General features: G+C 41.9%; 2 protein-coding genes across 3 annotated transcripts in view; one reads left to right on the top strand and one right to left on the bottom strand.

Moving 5' to 3' along the window:
• Positions 1-9,615, bottom strand: part of Prmt7 (protein arginine methyltransferase 7) — a 41,950-nt gene extending 32,335 nt beyond the window's left edge. The window contains exons 1-4 of one of the 2 annotated variants that reach the window (XM_063247556.1): positions 9,484-9,615; positions 5,427-5,589; positions 3,524-3,560; positions 669-818 (exon numbers count right to left, since the gene is read on the bottom strand). In XM_063247556.1, coding sequence (XP_063103626.1) covers positions 669-818; positions 3,524-3,560; positions 5,427-5,521 — 282 coding nt within the window. In that variant the 5' untranslated portion in view covers positions 5,522-5,589; positions 9,484-9,615. The remainder of the gene's footprint in view (positions 1-668; positions 819-3,523; positions 3,561-5,426; positions 5,590-9,483) is intronic. The other variant, XM_063247557.1, reaches the window with a different exon arrangement.
• An 18-nt stretch (positions 9,616-9,633) lies between these two features.
• Positions 9,634-17,813, top strand: Slc7a6os (solute carrier family 7 member 6 opposite strand). The gene is made up of 5 exons (XM_003471997.5): positions 9,634-9,853; positions 9,969-10,247; positions 14,935-15,141; positions 15,982-16,102; positions 17,080-17,813. The coding sequence occupies exons 1-5, from the start codon at positions 9,662-9,664 to the stop codon at positions 17,196-17,198; spliced, it is 918 nt and encodes a 305-aa protein (XP_003472045.1). The 5' UTR covers positions 9,634-9,661; the 3' UTR covers positions 17,199-17,813.
• The last annotated feature ends 145 nt before the right edge of the window (positions 17,814-17,958 follow it).

The raw sequence follows: 17,958 nt of genomic DNA, 5'->3' as shown, positions 1-17,958 counted from the left end.
TCAGGCAAAGTATTTAAATACATGTCTACATCCCATCCCAACTTTTTTTTTTTTTTTTTTTTTTTTTGTCTTTTTCCTTTTTATCGGTACCGGGATTGAACTCAGACTGCCTGCTTGCAAGGGCAGGTGCTTATGCCGCTAGGCTAAATCCCCAGCACCTGCACCCCAACATTTTTAACATCAGTCAACTATAGCTTAGCATACTATTTCTACTTTGCATTTACAAAATTTCCTATAATAGTATACATTTATATGATCATAAAAACAATATATGTTTAATGTTTTATTAAAGAAAACAATGGCAACCTGTAAATGTAATAAAAGATAGCTGGCTCCACATCCAAAAGTCCCAATGCTAGGCCAGATTCCAGAAAAATCGAAATCTCTGTAGGGCTTGGGGAAGATTAGCCATCAATATTTTTTTAAAGCTCTTTAGGGAGTCTCTTATGCAGCTGAGTCTGAAAGTCACTGTTTTCAGAGCAGAAAACAGACTCCTAAATGGAGGAGTCACATCTGCCTCATCTGTTAAGTGCTGAGAACCCGGCCCTGCACTTGGCATGGAGTAAGCACTCCATGGATGATTCTGAACAAACAGATGGGAAAAGCACAAGGACACAGAAGATTTCCCACACAAGACACAGGACACACACCAGCAGAATGTAGCTCACCTCAATAGCATAGCAGAAGTCGGCACCTGCTGTGACTGCCATCATTGATAAGAGGCCAGTTCCAGTGCCGATGTCAACAACCAAGGCCTTCTGTCCTCTGTCCTTTACCCTCCTCACAGCAGCCCGGATACCCTCATAATATTTTGTATTCTAAAAGAGAAGAAAAAAGTAATTGTTATTTCATACCGGTTATTATAAATAAAAAGACACTTTGTAGAGTTGAAGTGTTAGGGTTGGCACCAGCAGTGTGAGTCAGGACACTGTGGCCCTTCCTCCTCTGGAGAAACAGCATGGCCAGCAGAGCCACACAGACCCTCTGAGACACCAACAGCACCTTTTGCCTTCTACTAACTGACTGGCTCCCTCCCACCTTCACACTTCTATACCCTGCTAAGTGACGCTAGTGTAGGGTATAAACTCTGAAAACCACAGTTTTTCCAGTAGTTAGACACAGCCAGTGGGAGAACAAGAAGGCAACTGGAGAGTAGGAGCAGGGACGCTTGCTCCTTCCTATAGGGATGCTGCTCTTGGCAAGGTCCTCCCAGGAATGGCAGCTGGTTCCAGACCCTACTTCTCTGTGTCCTCTGTGTACTAGCCTCTTCGGGTACCTCAGAGTAGCAGCTCTCAAACAGCACACAGTGATCACACTTAGAGGTAAGGCCTTGGCACCAGCTCCTGGGATCTGGAAGTCCTAAACTTCTTATATTTCTTAGCCCCAAGCAATGTAAGGGCTCCCTGCTAGCAATGCTGCTGAATTAGCCTGATTGTTCCTTCTGCTTTCTAGTCCTCTCACACGTGGGCAACCAACTCCCTTTCACACTCTAGCTGTTGTAATATATAATGCACTTTGGTGTCCATTTTTCATACTAAACTCCAACTTTATACCTTCCTTGTCTAAGAAATACTTTCCTTCTTAGCAAATAACTTCCTGCCATCCTGAAGGTTCAATAAACTGACTCATCTTCTATTGTAGTGATCTGGCTAAATAGATGCCCTGGCCCCATACAGTCCCTGAAAAGAACTAAAAATGATGGGAACAAAATCTGTGAATCTTTTTAAATGTATTGATGACCTTCAGATTAGTAATGGATTAAGAAATCATTAAATTTGGGGACAATCTGCCATGTAACAGAAAATAACTAATACAAAACTGGTTATGAAAAGGGCACCATTTTCTAACCACAGTGTAATCAAATTAAAGATATCAATTACAAAAATATAACTAAAGAAAACCAGATTTTTTGACTATTAAAAATACAGGTCAGCTCAGTGGTAAAAAGCTTGTCTAGCAAGGATGAGGACCTGGTTTGATCCCAAACACCACAAAAAAGAAAAAAGAAATGTAATTCTAAAGTTACAGGTGTAAAAGACATCAAACTGAAATTATAAGTATTCAGAACTAAATGATAAAAAATGAGATGGCACAGCAATACTTCAAAAGAAGTACAATAAAAAAGATGAAAAATGAGTTAAATATCTGATTGCAAAACTTGGTAAGACTGCAAGATAAATTCCCAACAGAGGTTGGGACATAGCGCAATGATAGAACATTTGCCTAATATGAGCAAGACCCTGGGTTCAATCCCCAGCAACACATACACACAAACACAAATGAACAAACAAAAAAAAACGACTATAAACATGCAAAAAAAAAAAAAATCAAATGAAAGTCTTGCTAAGTTGCCTCCAACTTGAGAATTTCCTGTCTTGGACTCCTAGTAACTGAGATTACAAGTGTGTACCATCATGTAGAGAATATATAGTGACACCTCAGTTGTTGAACAGCTCCAAGCATGAACCTTCCACTAGTTGAATAACAAAGTTCAAAAACATTTGCTTAGTGTCCCTAACTCTGCTTGACAGTGAACCAAAAATGGACTTGAAAAACCTGCACAGGGTGTCAGGCATGGCAGCGCATACCTACAATCCCAGTACTCTCAAGAGGCTGAGGCAGGAGGATCATTGTGAGTTCGAGACCAGCCTGAGCTACAAAGTGAGCGCAAGGCCAGCCTGAACTGCATAATGAGACCCTGTCTCAAAAAGACAAAAAAAAAAAAAACCTATACAGGTTGAGTGAGTCACATCGCATCTTGCTATGGACACAAGCGATGGTGCTTCAGTCTAAGCGCCGCTCTCATCCAAATGTATAGTGCTTGTGCTAGTGCATTAAAACATTCATCACTGTGCTTTCTTTTGGTGCTTTACTTGCACAAAATCGTTATCATGGCTCCAAAGAAAAGTTAGTGATTCCAGTAGTAAAGCTAAGAAGAAAGAAAAAAAAAAAAAGCTAAGAAGAAAGGGCTGGGGATACAGCTCAATGGCACAGCACCTGCCTGTTAAGCATGGGGTCATGAGTTCAATTCCCAGTATAAAAACAAAACAAACAAACAAAAGTTAAGACAAAAACTGTATTGGAGACTTGAAGATATTATAAAAAAAAAAAAAAGACAAAAACTGTAAAAACCACAATAGAGTTAAGAAATCATCGTGAAATTTGTTAAATTCCTGGAAAAAAGAACTTGTAAGTAATCTTGGGACCTCAAAGCAATTATTTGGTTTTTCATTCTTATGGAAAAAATACCTTCTGTTCTTAAACTTTTCAGTCTTCAAACATAAATTTGGAGTGAGCAGAGTTCAATAACTGACATGTCACTACATACAACTTTTGTCAATTACATCTTAATAAAGCAGAGGTAAGAAGACAAAATCAGAGGTAGAAGCGAGTCTCCCAGGTGATCTGACTACAATATCATACAGCTTCTCAGCATCAATCTATCATCATGATCCTCAGGGCAAGTTGGAGCCTTTTTGATTTCAAACACTTACATCAAGATAATGGCTTCATTTACACTTACCCTGTCTTTGTCATGTAGCATATCTGCATAGGAGGACCTAAAAAACAAAAGAGCAGGTCAGAAATATTTGAGTGTATTCACGTATATATATTCCTCAATCAGAAATAACAAAACAAACATGGCACCCATTTTAAATTACTTTAATTAGAAGCTGTTACCCTGCAGAACTGCAGAAAAAAATCTCAGACAGATGTTATTTTCAGATGAAAAAGCACTCTAGTAGTTAGCCCTATAACAATAATCCCATAGTCACTAGCATCCTAATCATGTTACTCAGACTTATCCCCAACACTTGCCCTGACCTTGCATACATGTCCACCTTGGAATAACCATGGAAGTTGCACTAGGGAGAGGAACTGGGAGAGGGAAAGCACATACCTGCAATGTATGTGAGGGCCATCATGCCTATACCTCACAGCACATTTTCAGGGATAATGAAAGAGCTCACCAGTGTTACAGGGAGAACTACTTATCCATATTTTCTATTGTATTATTTCTCAAATTTGAAAATGAGGACCAAATGTAGCTCAGTTGTAGAACCTAGCGTATATGAGACCCTGGGTTCAATCCAGACCTACAATTCTATCTACCTACTGGCACTGCCATCTAGAAGTTGCAATCCAAACACTTCATCTCCATCACCTTCCCTTCCCATACCACCTCTCAGGTGTTCCCCCTCTCAACAACAGCTCCATCTAGTCAGTCACTCAAACCAGAAATCTTGGTGTTTCTCAAATTTTCTCTCCTTCTATCATTGCATCCACTGAGTTACCAAACTCAAAACTGTCTCCTCCAACTCCACCTCTCCTGTCTCGGCTTTGGGACTGAAATACCCACCCAAATGATCTCCTCTCCTTCCCATACTGCTCTCAGTGACTGTTCTGAAATCCAACCTGCTCCTCTTTCTCTCATTTAACATATTGATCGCTCCAGAAATAATGCCCAAAACCTTTAGAAATAAAGTAATACTGCTGAGCCCTTATTCTACAGCCCTTGTCCTCAGTGCTGGGGATTGAAGCTAGGGCCTCCTGCAGGCCTGACAAGCCATCTAACAAAGAGTTATATGCCAGCCTAAAGATGAATATTACTGCACAAGGTATGTAGTTTACACTAAGGCTTAAGAAAGTTAAATAGGCTGGTCTACCTCAGAGTTAAGAAGGGGCAGAGCCTAGACTCAAACCTACGCTCCTTCTGCATTTCACTCTGACCCTTTCAATGTGACCCCCTGCCAACCTTTTTAAGAGTCTATCACAGCTCTATTCCTGCACTGTACTCTAGCAATAATGAACTGTAGAGAAATTATTCAAACATCATCCCCTACCCAATGCAGTTGCTTCTTGCTGTGTTCATGAATTCTATGTCCATCTTCAAAGGCCTTGATCTCCCTATGCTGTAATTTTTTATATGTCTCTTCCAAAAACTGTATGTTCCTTAAGAATAGAAACCACATCTTCTTTAATTGGTATCCACAGCCCTAGCACAACTGTGGGCAAGCTGAATATACTTAATCACTGCTAAATAATCACTATGTATTTTAAATATTCTAAGGGAAGAACAAGTATTTTTTATTCAAGAGAATTACTTTTTATTCAAGAGAATTTAACTATATACTAAATGTGCTACTATTTCACTGACACAATGATGAAATTTCATAAAGTCCACCAATACCGAATCCTATCCTCTTTGCTCCACTAATCAAATCTTCTGAGAATCTGTTTGGTAAGACTGTTACACTATGTCTACATGTGTCTAACTCCTATCCACCTACCTGGCAAACTGAACCTGCCTGATCCTAAGCGCTGGGTGACAGCCTAGTTCATACCAGATGAAATTCCAAGGTATCTATTTTGAAATCAAGTACCCCATCCAGCTACATTCCTAAGTGTGAACCAACCCTTGTTACCTGGCAATCTCCTGGTGGTAATCATAATATTCATCCTCCTCCAGCCACTCCATGGATCCTGTGGTCGGATTGGCTCGCCCACAGAAAACCTTCATGGTGCCAACCAGCTCCTCAGAGTTGGAACAGAAAGACAACTTTCACTCGTCCATTTCTTAGGAATAGACTTGATCAGAAAAAATGTATTCGACCATCAGGGGCAGGACATGACAAGAAAACAAAAGGGAACATAATCAAGAAATTGACAAAAATGTCAAAACCACTGAAAATATTTAATCTGTAATCTTTCCAGCAAGAATTATTTGATTTTTACATTAAGCACATAACATTAAAACATAAATTCAAATAGCTGTCTGGAAACTTTGGTAGTATTTAGAACTCGAACAGAAGCAAACAAGCCTCAGAGGTGCAGCTGGGTACAGTCCTCAGATAAAGGTGAGGAAGCTAAGCAAAAGACTAGTAGAGAGAGAAAAAGAAGAGAAGACATGGTGGTGCCTCAGTATACTAAGCATAAGAAAAACTACAACCGAGTAAGTCAAACAAGGAAAAGTTTTGTCTAATCCAAACAATACATCACAGCCACACACAAGCATAAATCATCCCAGGAATATGATGTTGAGTGAAAAAAGGCAAATCACAGACTGTACACAATAACTGCATCTATACAAAATTCCTACGTCAGGCATGCTGGTGCAACCCTGCAACCTCAGCAGTTGGGAGACTGAGGGAGGAGGACTGCTTCGAGTTCAAGGCCAGCCCAGGCTACACAGTGAGTTCAGGACCAGCCTGAGTACACAGCAAGATCCTGTCTCAAAAAACAAAAACAAAAAACAAAATTTCTAAGCATATAAGTGAAACAATAAATGTATAGTAGCCTTTAAGGATCACAATAAAAGGCATACCAGAGAATGAGAATAGTGGTTACTTTGGAGAGGAGGGCTGAGACAGAGTTTTCATCCCATTATTCAGGCTGGTCTCAAACTCACTCGCCTCCAGAGTGTTGAGATTACAAACTCATAGACATGTGCTACCCCACCCAGCAGAAAGTAATGGCTACTCCTAATAATAAAGGGAAAGAGACAGGATCAAAAAGATTTACACATGGATTTCAAAATGTAGTTGTTCCCTAAGTCAGAATGAACACAGGTATTCATATTATCATTCTTCGTGCTTCACTTTTTTTTTTTTTTTTTTTTTGGTGGTACTAGAGATTGAACCTAGAATCTTATGACACACTAGGCAAGCATACCATGAGCTACAACCCCAACTTTTTAAACTTTTTTTCTTTTGATACAGTTATACTAAATTGTTCAGTCTGGTCTCAAACTTGCCATCCTGCAGTCTCAGCTTTCCCAGTAGTTGGAATTACAAGTATGCCACTGTCTACTTTGCTACCTTTTATAATTACTATGTCTTAGTGTTCTTTTGCTATGACAAAATACCTGAAGGAGAAAAGGTTTATTTGGCTCAGTTTCAATGGTAAAGTTGGTGGTTTCTGTTGTTTTAGGCCTGTGGCAAAGTACAAACATCAAGGTGCAAGGGCATGGTGGAGGAAACTATTTCTTTTTACATTATCTAAATTAAGTAAATACTTACTAAGTATAGCTTATAGAAAAAAAATTTTTTTTCTGAAAAGATTCAAGTAGTCAATGTCTGGTTAAAAGTTGTCAATTTGTCTCTAGTAAACCTCTACTTCTAAAACTTTAGTATGTCCATCAGCTATTCTAGTGATTCTGAAATGTCCTGAGAATTCCCATAGTTAATATACTGTGCTTTACATTGAGAATTAATATTCACACATGCCTACAAAACTGAAAGTTACACAAAATAGGGCCAGAGGTTTAGCTCAGCAGCATAAGCGCCTGCTTGGCAAGCTTGAAGTCATGAGTTCGATTTCCGGTACCAAAAAAAAAAAAAAAAAAAAAAGTTACACAAAATATTGAAAGTGCCTACAGGGAAAGCCCTTCATATGTTTTTCTATTTTATTTGTATCTTTTTAATTGCTAGTTGCGATTCACTGAATTCATCTCACCAATGGGGTGTAAACTATAGTTTGAAAAGCACTGCTCTAGTCAGTTCTGTATACTACATATATTAATACTTAAAGACAGAATATCTAAAATTTTTACAATCTGTAATGTTTTTTAGAAAACTGTCTGTGGGGCTGGGGATTTAGTTCAGTGGCTCAAGTGCTTGCCTAGTAAGTACAAGGTCCTGAGTTCAATCCCCAGTACCCCACCACCACCAACAAAGAAAACTGTTTGTGAAACACTGTAATAAAAAGTCACACATGGTGGTCCATGCCTGTAATCCCAGTACTTCGGAAGCTGAGGCAGGAGAACTGCCCCAAGTTCAAGGCCAGCCTGTGCTACACAGTGACTTCAAAGCCCACCTCAGCTACATAGTAAGAATCTGTCTGAGAGAAAAACAAACAGAGGAAAAAATTATTCCATCTGGCTAAATGTCAAAAAACACTTAAGAGATTATAGAGAGCTTGGTGGTGGTACATGCCCATAATCCCAGTACTCTGAGAGGCCGAATTAGAAAGATCACAAATATAAAATAAACCCAGCCTCGGCAAGTCAGTGAGTCCTTGCCTCAAATAAATAAATAAATAAGGGTTGGAGATGCAGCTCAGTTCAAAGGCCATGGGTTCAACCCCAGTATTGGGGGCTGGGGAGGAAAATGGATAGTAATGGAAAGTACTTATTAGATGATAAAGGCCTAGAGAATCATATACACTGAATAAACCAGTTTGGTTAAAGTGAAAATGAACACGAAGCCAAAGGAGAGCAGCAATGTAAAGGTACAAGACCCTATACAAGGGGCTGGGGATTTAGCTCAGTGGCATAAGCACCTGCCGTGCAAGCAGACAGTCATGAGTTCAATCCCTGGTACTGATAAAAACGAAAAACACCAAGGGGAAAAAAAAAAAAAAAGACCCTATACAAAGAGAATAAGATTATGAAAAGGTTTTTTTCTTTTTTTTTTTTTTAATCGGTACCAGAGATCGAACTCATGACCGCCTGCTTGCAAGGCAGGTGCTTATGTCGCTGAGCTAAATCCCAGCCCAAGGAAAAGGTTTTTTGAGAGCGACAGCTTTTAAATTGAGATCTATAGGTCAAGCCAAGATAAAAGTTGAGGAACAATGATTGTTTTATTATTGTGAGGTTGGGGGTTAAACTCAGGGCCTTGTGCATGCTACTCGAGTGCTCTACCCCTGAGATTCCCATCTCTTTGTTATCTCTTTGTTATTTATCTTTATTTTGAGACAGGGTTCAGGCTTGCCTAGACTCCCAGTCCTCCTGCCTCAGGCTCCCAGTAGGTGGAATTACATCACGAGGCTGCCAAATTTAGCAGATATCGTTACCCTAACTTTTCCAAAAAAGAGCTGTAAGGTGATAAGAAGGAGATACACAGCTAAAATGTGGTAAGAAACTGAATGACTGAAGTGCTTAGAGAAGAAAAAACGATGAGATTAGAGGTGGGCTTCTGCAAATTACACCAAATTTTTTGGCTTCAGCATCTTAAATTTTATTCTAAGGACACACAGCAGGAACCACCCAAGGATTTTAAACAGGACTAGGTATATGCTGGGTGCACACTTTAAGAGACTGCTCCTGACTAGTATATAAATGGCTTAGTTTCCAACTACAGAGAATACTAACTTAGACGAGCTAGCAGTTTCCTCAACAGATAACTGTCGTTCAGTTTGGGAAGCGAAGCCTGAAGTACGACCGGGTATGGGTCTGTGTGGCAGACTGGACGCGCTAGGCACAAATGCCGTGATCTACACCCCATAGTGGGGTGCCCTGGACCCAGAGAAGGCAATCACTTGGCTGGACTGCGGAACCAGAGCCATCCTGGAATTCTGCTCTCCAGCCAACCAACGGGCACGGAGCCGCCCCACACGGACTCTGTAAATCTTCCAAAGAGACGCATCATTCAGCGCCCGAGTCCGTGGGCGCCTCCGCCAGAGCGTTAGGGTTGAGGACAGGGCACTGGCTGGACCCAGGACCCTAACCACGACCCCACCTTCCCAGTACGCCAGACGCCTCACCAGCAGCGAGGACCACTCGCCCTGCATCCGTTGCCAACGCCATCTTGCAGCGGTTAAGGTGCGCGGGGGCAGGATCTCAGGGGGGCCGCAGAGCATGCCGGGGACCACGCCCACAGCGGAACTGGAGTGCTCTGCGTTTGCTCCACGCGCCTTCCCATAGCGCTTCGCGACAACCGCTATGGAGGCCGGCAGGACAGCGGTGCTGCGGGTAAAGCGGAAGCGTAACGCGGAGCCCGCCGAGGCTCTGGTTTTGGCTTGTAAGCGCCTCCGAAGCGTCGAGGGTGAGTCGGTTGCCCAGGAGACACCAAAGCATCTGGACGGAGCGGCGGAGAATAATGTCTTTAAGTTGGTGGCGACCGTGCGCTCCCAGGTATTAGACAGGGATGCAATCTATATAGAGGAGATGCTAAGATTTTGCTGCGATTCGTAAGCCCCTTGTCTCCCGTACAGACCCTTCTAAACTCTTTCTGACGTCTCCCCTTTAGGAGGAGCCGATCCAGCCACTAGTGCGGGCTGCCCTGCGCCCTTACCACCGGGGCAGCCAGCAGCGTATTCGCCACAATCTCCGCGCCGCAGCTGGCGAGATCAGGAAAGAGAGCCGCTACCGGGTGGTCTCCAGCCACAGAGCGTCACAGACCTCTGGCAGCCTGGAATCTGAATACTCACCAGAAAACTCAGAAGCAGCCGGGGACTCAGGCTTTCAGCTGTTGGACCTATTACATGAGGAGGTAGACTCAGAGGCCGTCTCCACCGACTCTAGCAAAGTGAGTATCACTACATGGGTACTGGGTGTCTCTGGACAACAGTACCAGAAATCTGTGTCTGAGACCAGGACATGACTAAGAAGCGTCACACGGTTTAACCTTGGGGATGGATAATTCATCCGGTCTGACTGCCTCATTGTAGTAATCTGGTTTTCACTCTACTGTACAAGTATATAGCAAGTGCCTACTGTGAGCCAGACATTGTTCTTAAATTCTTTAGAGATAGCAGTGAGGACCAGCATTCAGTCAGATAGAAAACAGAAACATTGGCGGGACGTAGTGGCTCGCCCGCCTGTAATCTCAGCACTAGAGAGGCTGAGGCTGAGGATCTTTCAAGTTCGAGACCAGCCTGAGCTACAAAGTAAGCTCAAGGCCAGCCTGAACTGCATAGAGAGACCCTGTCTCAAAAAGACAAAAACAAACAACACCCCCCGAAACATTAAACAAGTAACCGCGATGTCAGATAGTGGTAAGGGCTAATAAAGGAGCAGGAAAAGAGCAGTGCCATTTCTGTCTCATTGTAAAGACAACATTTGAGTAAAGATTTGAAGAGCCTGAATTGGTTAGTGCCAATCACTTGTCTTGTTACTGGGATAAAATACCGAGCATCAGCAAGTTAAAGAAGGAAAAGTTTATTGTGGCTCACAGTGCCTAGAGATTTCACTTCATGGCCGGCTAGCTCCAAGGCAGGATAGTGTGGCAGAGGGAAGACACCTCATGGTGTGGTGGCAAGAAACAGGGATCAAGGGAGGAGGGAGGTACACCCTTCCAGTCCATGCACCACCTCCTCCCATCAGGCTGCATGTCACAACATCACATTTAGCTGTAAGTGCATCACAGAATTAATCCACTGGTGAGTATCACCCCCTTATGACCTGATCATCTCCCCAGACCCCCACCTATGAGTCATGAAGCTTGTGGGGGGGGCACCTAAATATAAACCATAACTTTGGGGATCTCTTGAGGAGAGGTGAACAGTGAAGCAGAGAAACTGAAGATGTAATGGTCGTGAAGCCTAGTTGGTCTGGTGTTTGCAAGGACAGTATGCCCAAAGTCCTGTGAGATGGGAGAGAGTGGTAAGTTGTTGAGTTGGAGGAGGAGTGCTTGCTAGACTCTATAGCAGGGCAGTTTGTGAGGATATTGTCTTTCACCCTAAATGACATGGGAGGATTACTGGAGCAAAGTAGACATTGAGCAGACAAGGAAATTCATCAAAGAGAGAATAAGGGACTAGTCCTGGGTAACATATTAAATGTGAGACAGATTTACTTCTAGAATGCAGATCTTCTCACACTTGACCAGTGCCTTTCCACTGCATTACATTTGCTAGGTTTGTTTTCCACTCACTTCCAAAAAACAGTCTGCTATATGCAGTAAAACTAAAGAAACAGAAAATTCTCAATATCACATATGCCCCTTCATGATAAACTTTTAAAAACCTATCATTTTAATAATTTATAAAATTGTAAGAATTTAAAATAAATCAGTAGCCGGGTGTGGTAGCACATGCCTATAATCCCAGCAGTGAATCCCAGCACTCGGAGGCTGAGGCTAGAAGATCACTACAAGTTCAAGACCAGCCTGGGCTACATAGTGAGTTAAAAACCACCCTGAACTACACAGTGAAACCCTATCTAAAACAAACAAAGGAATCAACAAACAATTATGGTGCTAGATTGCAGTTTGGCCCTAATGTCTATAACCCAGGGCCTGAGGTACGCTGAACAAGCACCCTATCACTGAGCTATCCCTGAGCTTCATTCCCAGCCCAGGTTATAGGGTTTTAAATCAGCATTCAGTACAGGTTAAACAGCTCACTCAATTTTATTAAAAACAAAAAACTAGTATATTGGAAGGATATTAAGAGACTTTTTCACCAATAAAGTAATATACTCTGAACACATCAGAAATGTTTACACAGAGTAATTATAAATAAATATGAATTAACATTAAGACATACTTGAGATTTTATGCCTACTACACTAACAGAGGACAGGTAATTGATAGCGTTACAGGCAAGGCTACAATTTATAGAATATGTAATTATAATAAAATAGCATGTCTGTGTATTGAGAATCCTAAAAATAGTTTGTGGCCCGTTTTAAAATATACATTATTAGCCAGGTGTGGTGACACACATCTGTAATCTCAGCACTTGGGAGGCTGAGGCAGAAAATTGCCATGAGTTCAAGGCCAGCCTGGACTATATGAAACCCTGTCTCAAAAAAGACCAAATAATTATAAATGTGTATGTGTATGTGTATATAAATTTATGTTTGGGTGCAAAGGCATTAAAATATCTAAAGAAATTTTAAATTAATGATTTTTTTAAAGACAATGTCTATGAAGTCCTTGAACTCTCTATGTAGCCCAGGTTGGTCTCAAACTCTCAGCAGTCCTGCCTCAGCCTGCCACGTACTGAAATGACAGGCACCTGCCACCACACCAAGCTTAAAATTACTATTTTTTTTACCCATCTTAAAAATAGTGACATTTCTATATCACATTTTAGTGAGTTTCTCCTTCAATTGACATTATTTAAATTTTAAACAAATAAGCCAGAATAGGCAGCACTTGCCATTAATCCCAACTACATGGGAGGCTGAGGTAGGAGAATCACAAGTCTGAGGACAGCCTCAGCAACTTAGTGAGGTCCATTCTCAAAATAACACCAAAATAAAGAATAAAATTTTAGAAAATAAATAAAAATGGCTAGGGATGTAGCTGTGTGGTAAATGTTTGCGCAGCATGCACATTAATCCTCACAAAAAAATCCCTGTGAGAGCCAGGGATATAGCATAGCAGCACAGTACCTACTGGCAAGGGTGGGTGAGTTTGATTCCTGGTACAAAAAATCCCTGTGAGTTACACATTTGGGGGGTATTTGTTATTGTTGTTGTTGTTTGTTTCTTTGCTTTTTTTGAGTCAGGGTCTTGCTATGCATTTCAGGCCACCCTCAAACTCACTACATAGCCTGGGCTGGCCTCAACTTACAGTAATCCTCCTGTTTTAGCCTCCCAAGTCCTGGGATTATGGTTGTGCCACAACATTTGGCCTTACATATATATTTACCCACATTCCAATGCAGGCAATGATACATTCCTTGAAATACTGTGTATGAAAGCTAAAAATATATAAGAAATTGATATATACAACTGGCCTATTAAAATTGATAACCCTAAGCCAGGCCTGCAGTACAGGACTATAACCTTAGTCTCTGGGAGGCTGAAGCAGGGAAATCAGAAGTTTAAGCCCAGGAAATTTAGCAACTTACTGAGATGCTATCCCAGAATGAAACAGGGGAAGAAAGGGGCTGAGAATAGTGTAGTACAAAGATTCAGTCCCTAGTACTGCAAAAAATAAAAATAAAATTGATAACCCTGAAAACTAGAAAGATAATGGTTTGTCTTTAGCAGTAGGAGATGTTATATGTAGTATGATTGATAATATAGGTAAGCATACAAAGACATAGACTTGTGGGGTTTTTTTGTCTTTTTTTCATTTTTTATCGGTACCAGGGATCGAACTCACGACCGCCTACTTGCAAGGCAGGTGCTTATGCTGCTGAGCTAAATCCCCAGCCCCTAAGTTTTTGTTTTTGAAAGTAGTATATATTCATGATAATAAGTAGTATATATTAATGATAGTAAACTTGAAAACATACAGCCACCTAAAAAGTAAAATAGGAGAGTGGGAGTGTAGCTTAGTAGTACACTGCTTGCCCAGCAAGCATAAAACCCTAGGTTTGATCCTTAGAACTACAAAAGGAAAATGAAAAATGGGTGAGTGTCATCAAGTTATCTAGAGTAGAGCTGGTTTTTCTACTTGAGTATTAAATAGTATTTGGTATTTTTCTGTGTGTTAACCTTGTAAATAACTTAATGGTTGCAGGAAAACTTGTATATCCCTCTCTAGTTTTGGACTTTGGAGCAAGCAAAACCCCTTAGCCTGCAAATGTCATATCAGTCTCCCCTTATGTCTTGATGTGAAATACTCCTTTCCTCATGTGGTTCTAGTTCGAGCTGCCTGGCCTCCTATAATGGACTTGCCCCCTGGTTTCCAAACTGACCTGTGCTTCCCAAACCCTGGACACTATAGGCAGTGAAGCAATCTTACCTGGGTCACTTCTATTCTGGGACATTTTGTTTTAAGCTGTTCTTTCTAGTAAAAAGCATATAAGTGAGTCTAGTTTGTGATTAAAAGCAAGGTATCAGTATAAGGCAAGTCAAATGATGAGAGTAATGGTTACCAGCACTTGCTTTGGGCCTCTCAAAGCCCCCACAAAATGCCAACCCATTTCAGGGTCAGCCAGTGGATCCCCAGGGAGAAAGCATCATATCAAAGCAACTCAGAGAAGACCTGAAGAAGCAGGTTTGACTAAACTTGGGAGCAGGATTGGCCAGCTCATCTTGCCTCCTCCTATTCTCATCAGGCCAATCTTCCCATAAATTTTCAGTGTCAGTCAAACACAAAAGAGCAGGAGGCTTTTCTTGTAGGTTTCTGTCTGAAAAGAGACCACACATTTATTTTAAGCATTGTTGACTTTGCAGCTACTTAAGACACTAGTAAGACAAGAACCTTGAGCACAACAGGGGGAACTGTAGCAGGCCTTCCTTCACCCAGTTTTTGGGTTCCTCCTCTTGGAGCATCATGTTTGAGTCAGGCGTCTATCATGTTTTCATTACAGACATCTGACCCAGATGTGATCCTGTGCAATTCTGTAGAGCTGATCCGTGAGCGGCTGACTTTATCTGAGGATGGACCAAGAGGTGGGCGCCAAGAGGAACAGAAGCATGATGACTACGTATATGACATTTACTACCTGGAAACGGCCACTCCAGGGTGGATTGAAAACATCCTCTCTGTGCAGCCTTATACCCAGGAGTGGGAACTGGTAAGGGGGCCCATGAGGACAGAAGACATATGACAACATAAGCACTTTCAGGGTATTTTGCCTCACTGGGCTGTACTGAAAAACATTATTTTTAGTTCTTATTTCTGGTTAAAAGGATTATATCTTTTTGGTTTGAGGTAGGGTCTCCCTTTGTAGTCCAGGCTGGCTTGGAACTTACTGTGTAATTCAATCTAGCCTTGAACCCATGATTCTCCTGCCTCAGTCTTCTGAGTGCTGATATTACAGATATGTGCTGCCATACTCAGCCTGGGTTTTTATTTTATCTTGAAAGGATAAAAGCCTTGATGAAAGCTAACATCCTAAAGCTATTATTCTTAAATCCTAATAAGATTAGTGAGAAGAGGGTAGCATCTGCCAAACTGACACTGTAAGAAAAGCACCTTTCCTGCACCTGCACTAGAACCGTGCAGTCAGGTATTCAACACTGGACACTACTCAGCCCCTGCCTACTCCTGTCTTCCTCCATCCCTTACTCCCAAGCTTTGGGTAGGCCCTTTGGCATCACCCATATAATCACTCTCCAATCTGGCTGCCCTTTAGGAATTTGAAGATTGCTGCCATTTGGGTTAGGAGCTGTTGCACCTCTCTACCCTGTGTCCCCTTCTGGTGGAGCTGAAATGTGGTATCTGAGCAGGGCTCTGGATAGACGAGGGCTACCATCAGCCCCTCATAGCACAAGATAATCAAATTTCTTGTGCAGCACAGCCAAACTCCTTATCTTTCTTTTCCACTTGGCCCCTTTACCCAAATCTCCCCAATCTCGTATGCTCATTCCAAGAGCATTTGGACTTACATTCATGTTTGTGTTGAGATGTGCAGGTGAATGATGATGAGCAACCAGAAGACACTTACGAAGATGAAGATGATGAGAACAGTGAGAATAATTGGCGCAATGAATACCCAGAAGAGGAGAGCAGTGAAGAGGATGAAGATTCCAGAGGTGAGTGGAAGCCTAGACGGGGTAAGAGCCAAGACTGACGTGATGGCATAATTGGTTATGTCTCAGCTTGTCTCCCTTCTGTGCCACTGAGCAGGGCTTCCAGAGGCACTGCCAAGAATGTAATTTCAGTCTGGTGTGGGATTCAGATCCTTAGTTCTGTCATTGCCTATCTGAGCCTTATGCAGCTTACTAAGCCTCATTTCTCTCCAGAAAATTGGACAATATTGCACCAACTTCAGTGATTGGGATTAAGTAAAACATGTAGCCTCTTGTCCTTTTCCCTGCTTCCATCAAGAAATTATAGAGGCTCACCAGTAGGTGAGGACTAAAGTTTTCATGAGTCAGTTATCTAACCTCTCAAGATTGCTGCATTTCTAGCTGATTTGTTTTTAAGATAGGGTCTCGCTATGTAGTTCAGGCTGACCTCAAACTCACTGCGATCCTACTGCCTCAGCGTCCCACATGTGCCACCATGCCTGGCCCAGCTGTTTTTTTTTTTTTGTCTTTTTCGTTTTTATCGGTACCGGGGATCGAACTCACGACTGCCTGCTTCCAAGGCAGGTGCTTATGCCGCTGAGCTAAACCTCCAGCCCCGGCCCAGCTGTTTTGAGAAAGATGCAGTACAGACATGGTACCTAGAAGACGAGGAAGGAAAGAACACAGTTCATCTGGTGACTGCTACATTCCTCTAAGTGTAGCAAACAAAAACCATTTCCTGGTGCCTTATAATAAAGGAATAGTTAACCAGATAGCAGAATAAAACCCTATAGGGAAAAGTAACAACACGCCAGTGTTAACTTTGTTTAGATGGTACAACTGTAATTATTTCAAAAAAGAAAATAGTTCTGTATTCCAAATGTTCTTTATTAAGCAAGTTTTTTTAATGGAGAACAGAAAACAGACCTTTTTGAGAAGGGAAGGAGCTTTTTGGTATCCTATAAAATCGTAAGTGAGAGTCCACTGCTGTTATCGTCCAGGTTCTGATGAATACGACAGCCTGAGTGAGGAAGAAAGAGGCAGCAGGCAACAGATGTGGCGCAAGTACCCTTTGGATGTACAGAAGGAGTTTGACTATGATAACCTGGATTCAGACTGATGGTCTTGTACTCATGAGGTTCTGTCACAGGCCCAGGGAGCCTCTGTGCATAGGGTTAACTGACCTGGTGCCGTCATCTTAATTAAGATTCCTAGCTGAAGAGATGGAAGAAGAAAGCACACTGAATGGTGCCATCCCAGCGCATGGAAAACTTAAGCTAAAGGAGTCTTTTCCACTCATAGTAGGGCCCGTTGATATCAATCAAAAGTGACTGTACAATCTGGGAGAAAAAAAGACTATACAGTGGAAAGTTTGCCTCACTTCCTCCACGACGCATTGTTCCTGGCATTCTAGAGCTATGGCAAAGCCAAAAGGAGAGGAGGGAATTTGGTTTCATCAGCAGTAAGATTCTACTTTCCTTTTCCACCTGACTGCCTGCAGATTCCCTTTGATAATGGGCACCTGCGAGGGCTACCGTGGGTCCCTTGCAGCAGCAGTCGAGGTAATAACAGCTTTTAGCGCAGGAAGTACAACCTGAGCTATGATGTTAACAGCTATCTTGCCTCTTGGCCTCAGACTGTAATGGTATAGTTTCCTGTCATCTTTTGGCAATAGTGCCAAGAAACAGTATACATGAATGTATTGTGTTTAATAAAACTACTTTTGAACATGGAAGCAAGTCATTTCTTCAAAAAATTTGTTTTTTTGAGACAGTGTCTTGCTATATAGCCCAGGCTGGCCTCCAACTCATGCTGATCCTTCTGCCTCAGCCTCCCGAATGCTGCAAGTACAGGCATGTGCCACTGTGCTAGGCTCAAAA

This window comes from Cavia porcellus, unplaced genomic scaffold, assembly GCF_034190915.1.
Source record: "Cavia porcellus strain 051 isolate PalLab524CR breed Dunkin Hartley unplaced genomic scaffold, mCavPor4.1 scaffold_4, whole genome shotgun sequence".
NCBI lineage: Eukaryota > Metazoa > Chordata > Mammalia > Rodentia > Caviidae > Cavia > Cavia porcellus.
Note: the sequence above shows the minus strand (reverse complement) of the source record. Positions and strands in the feature narration are given on the sequence as shown.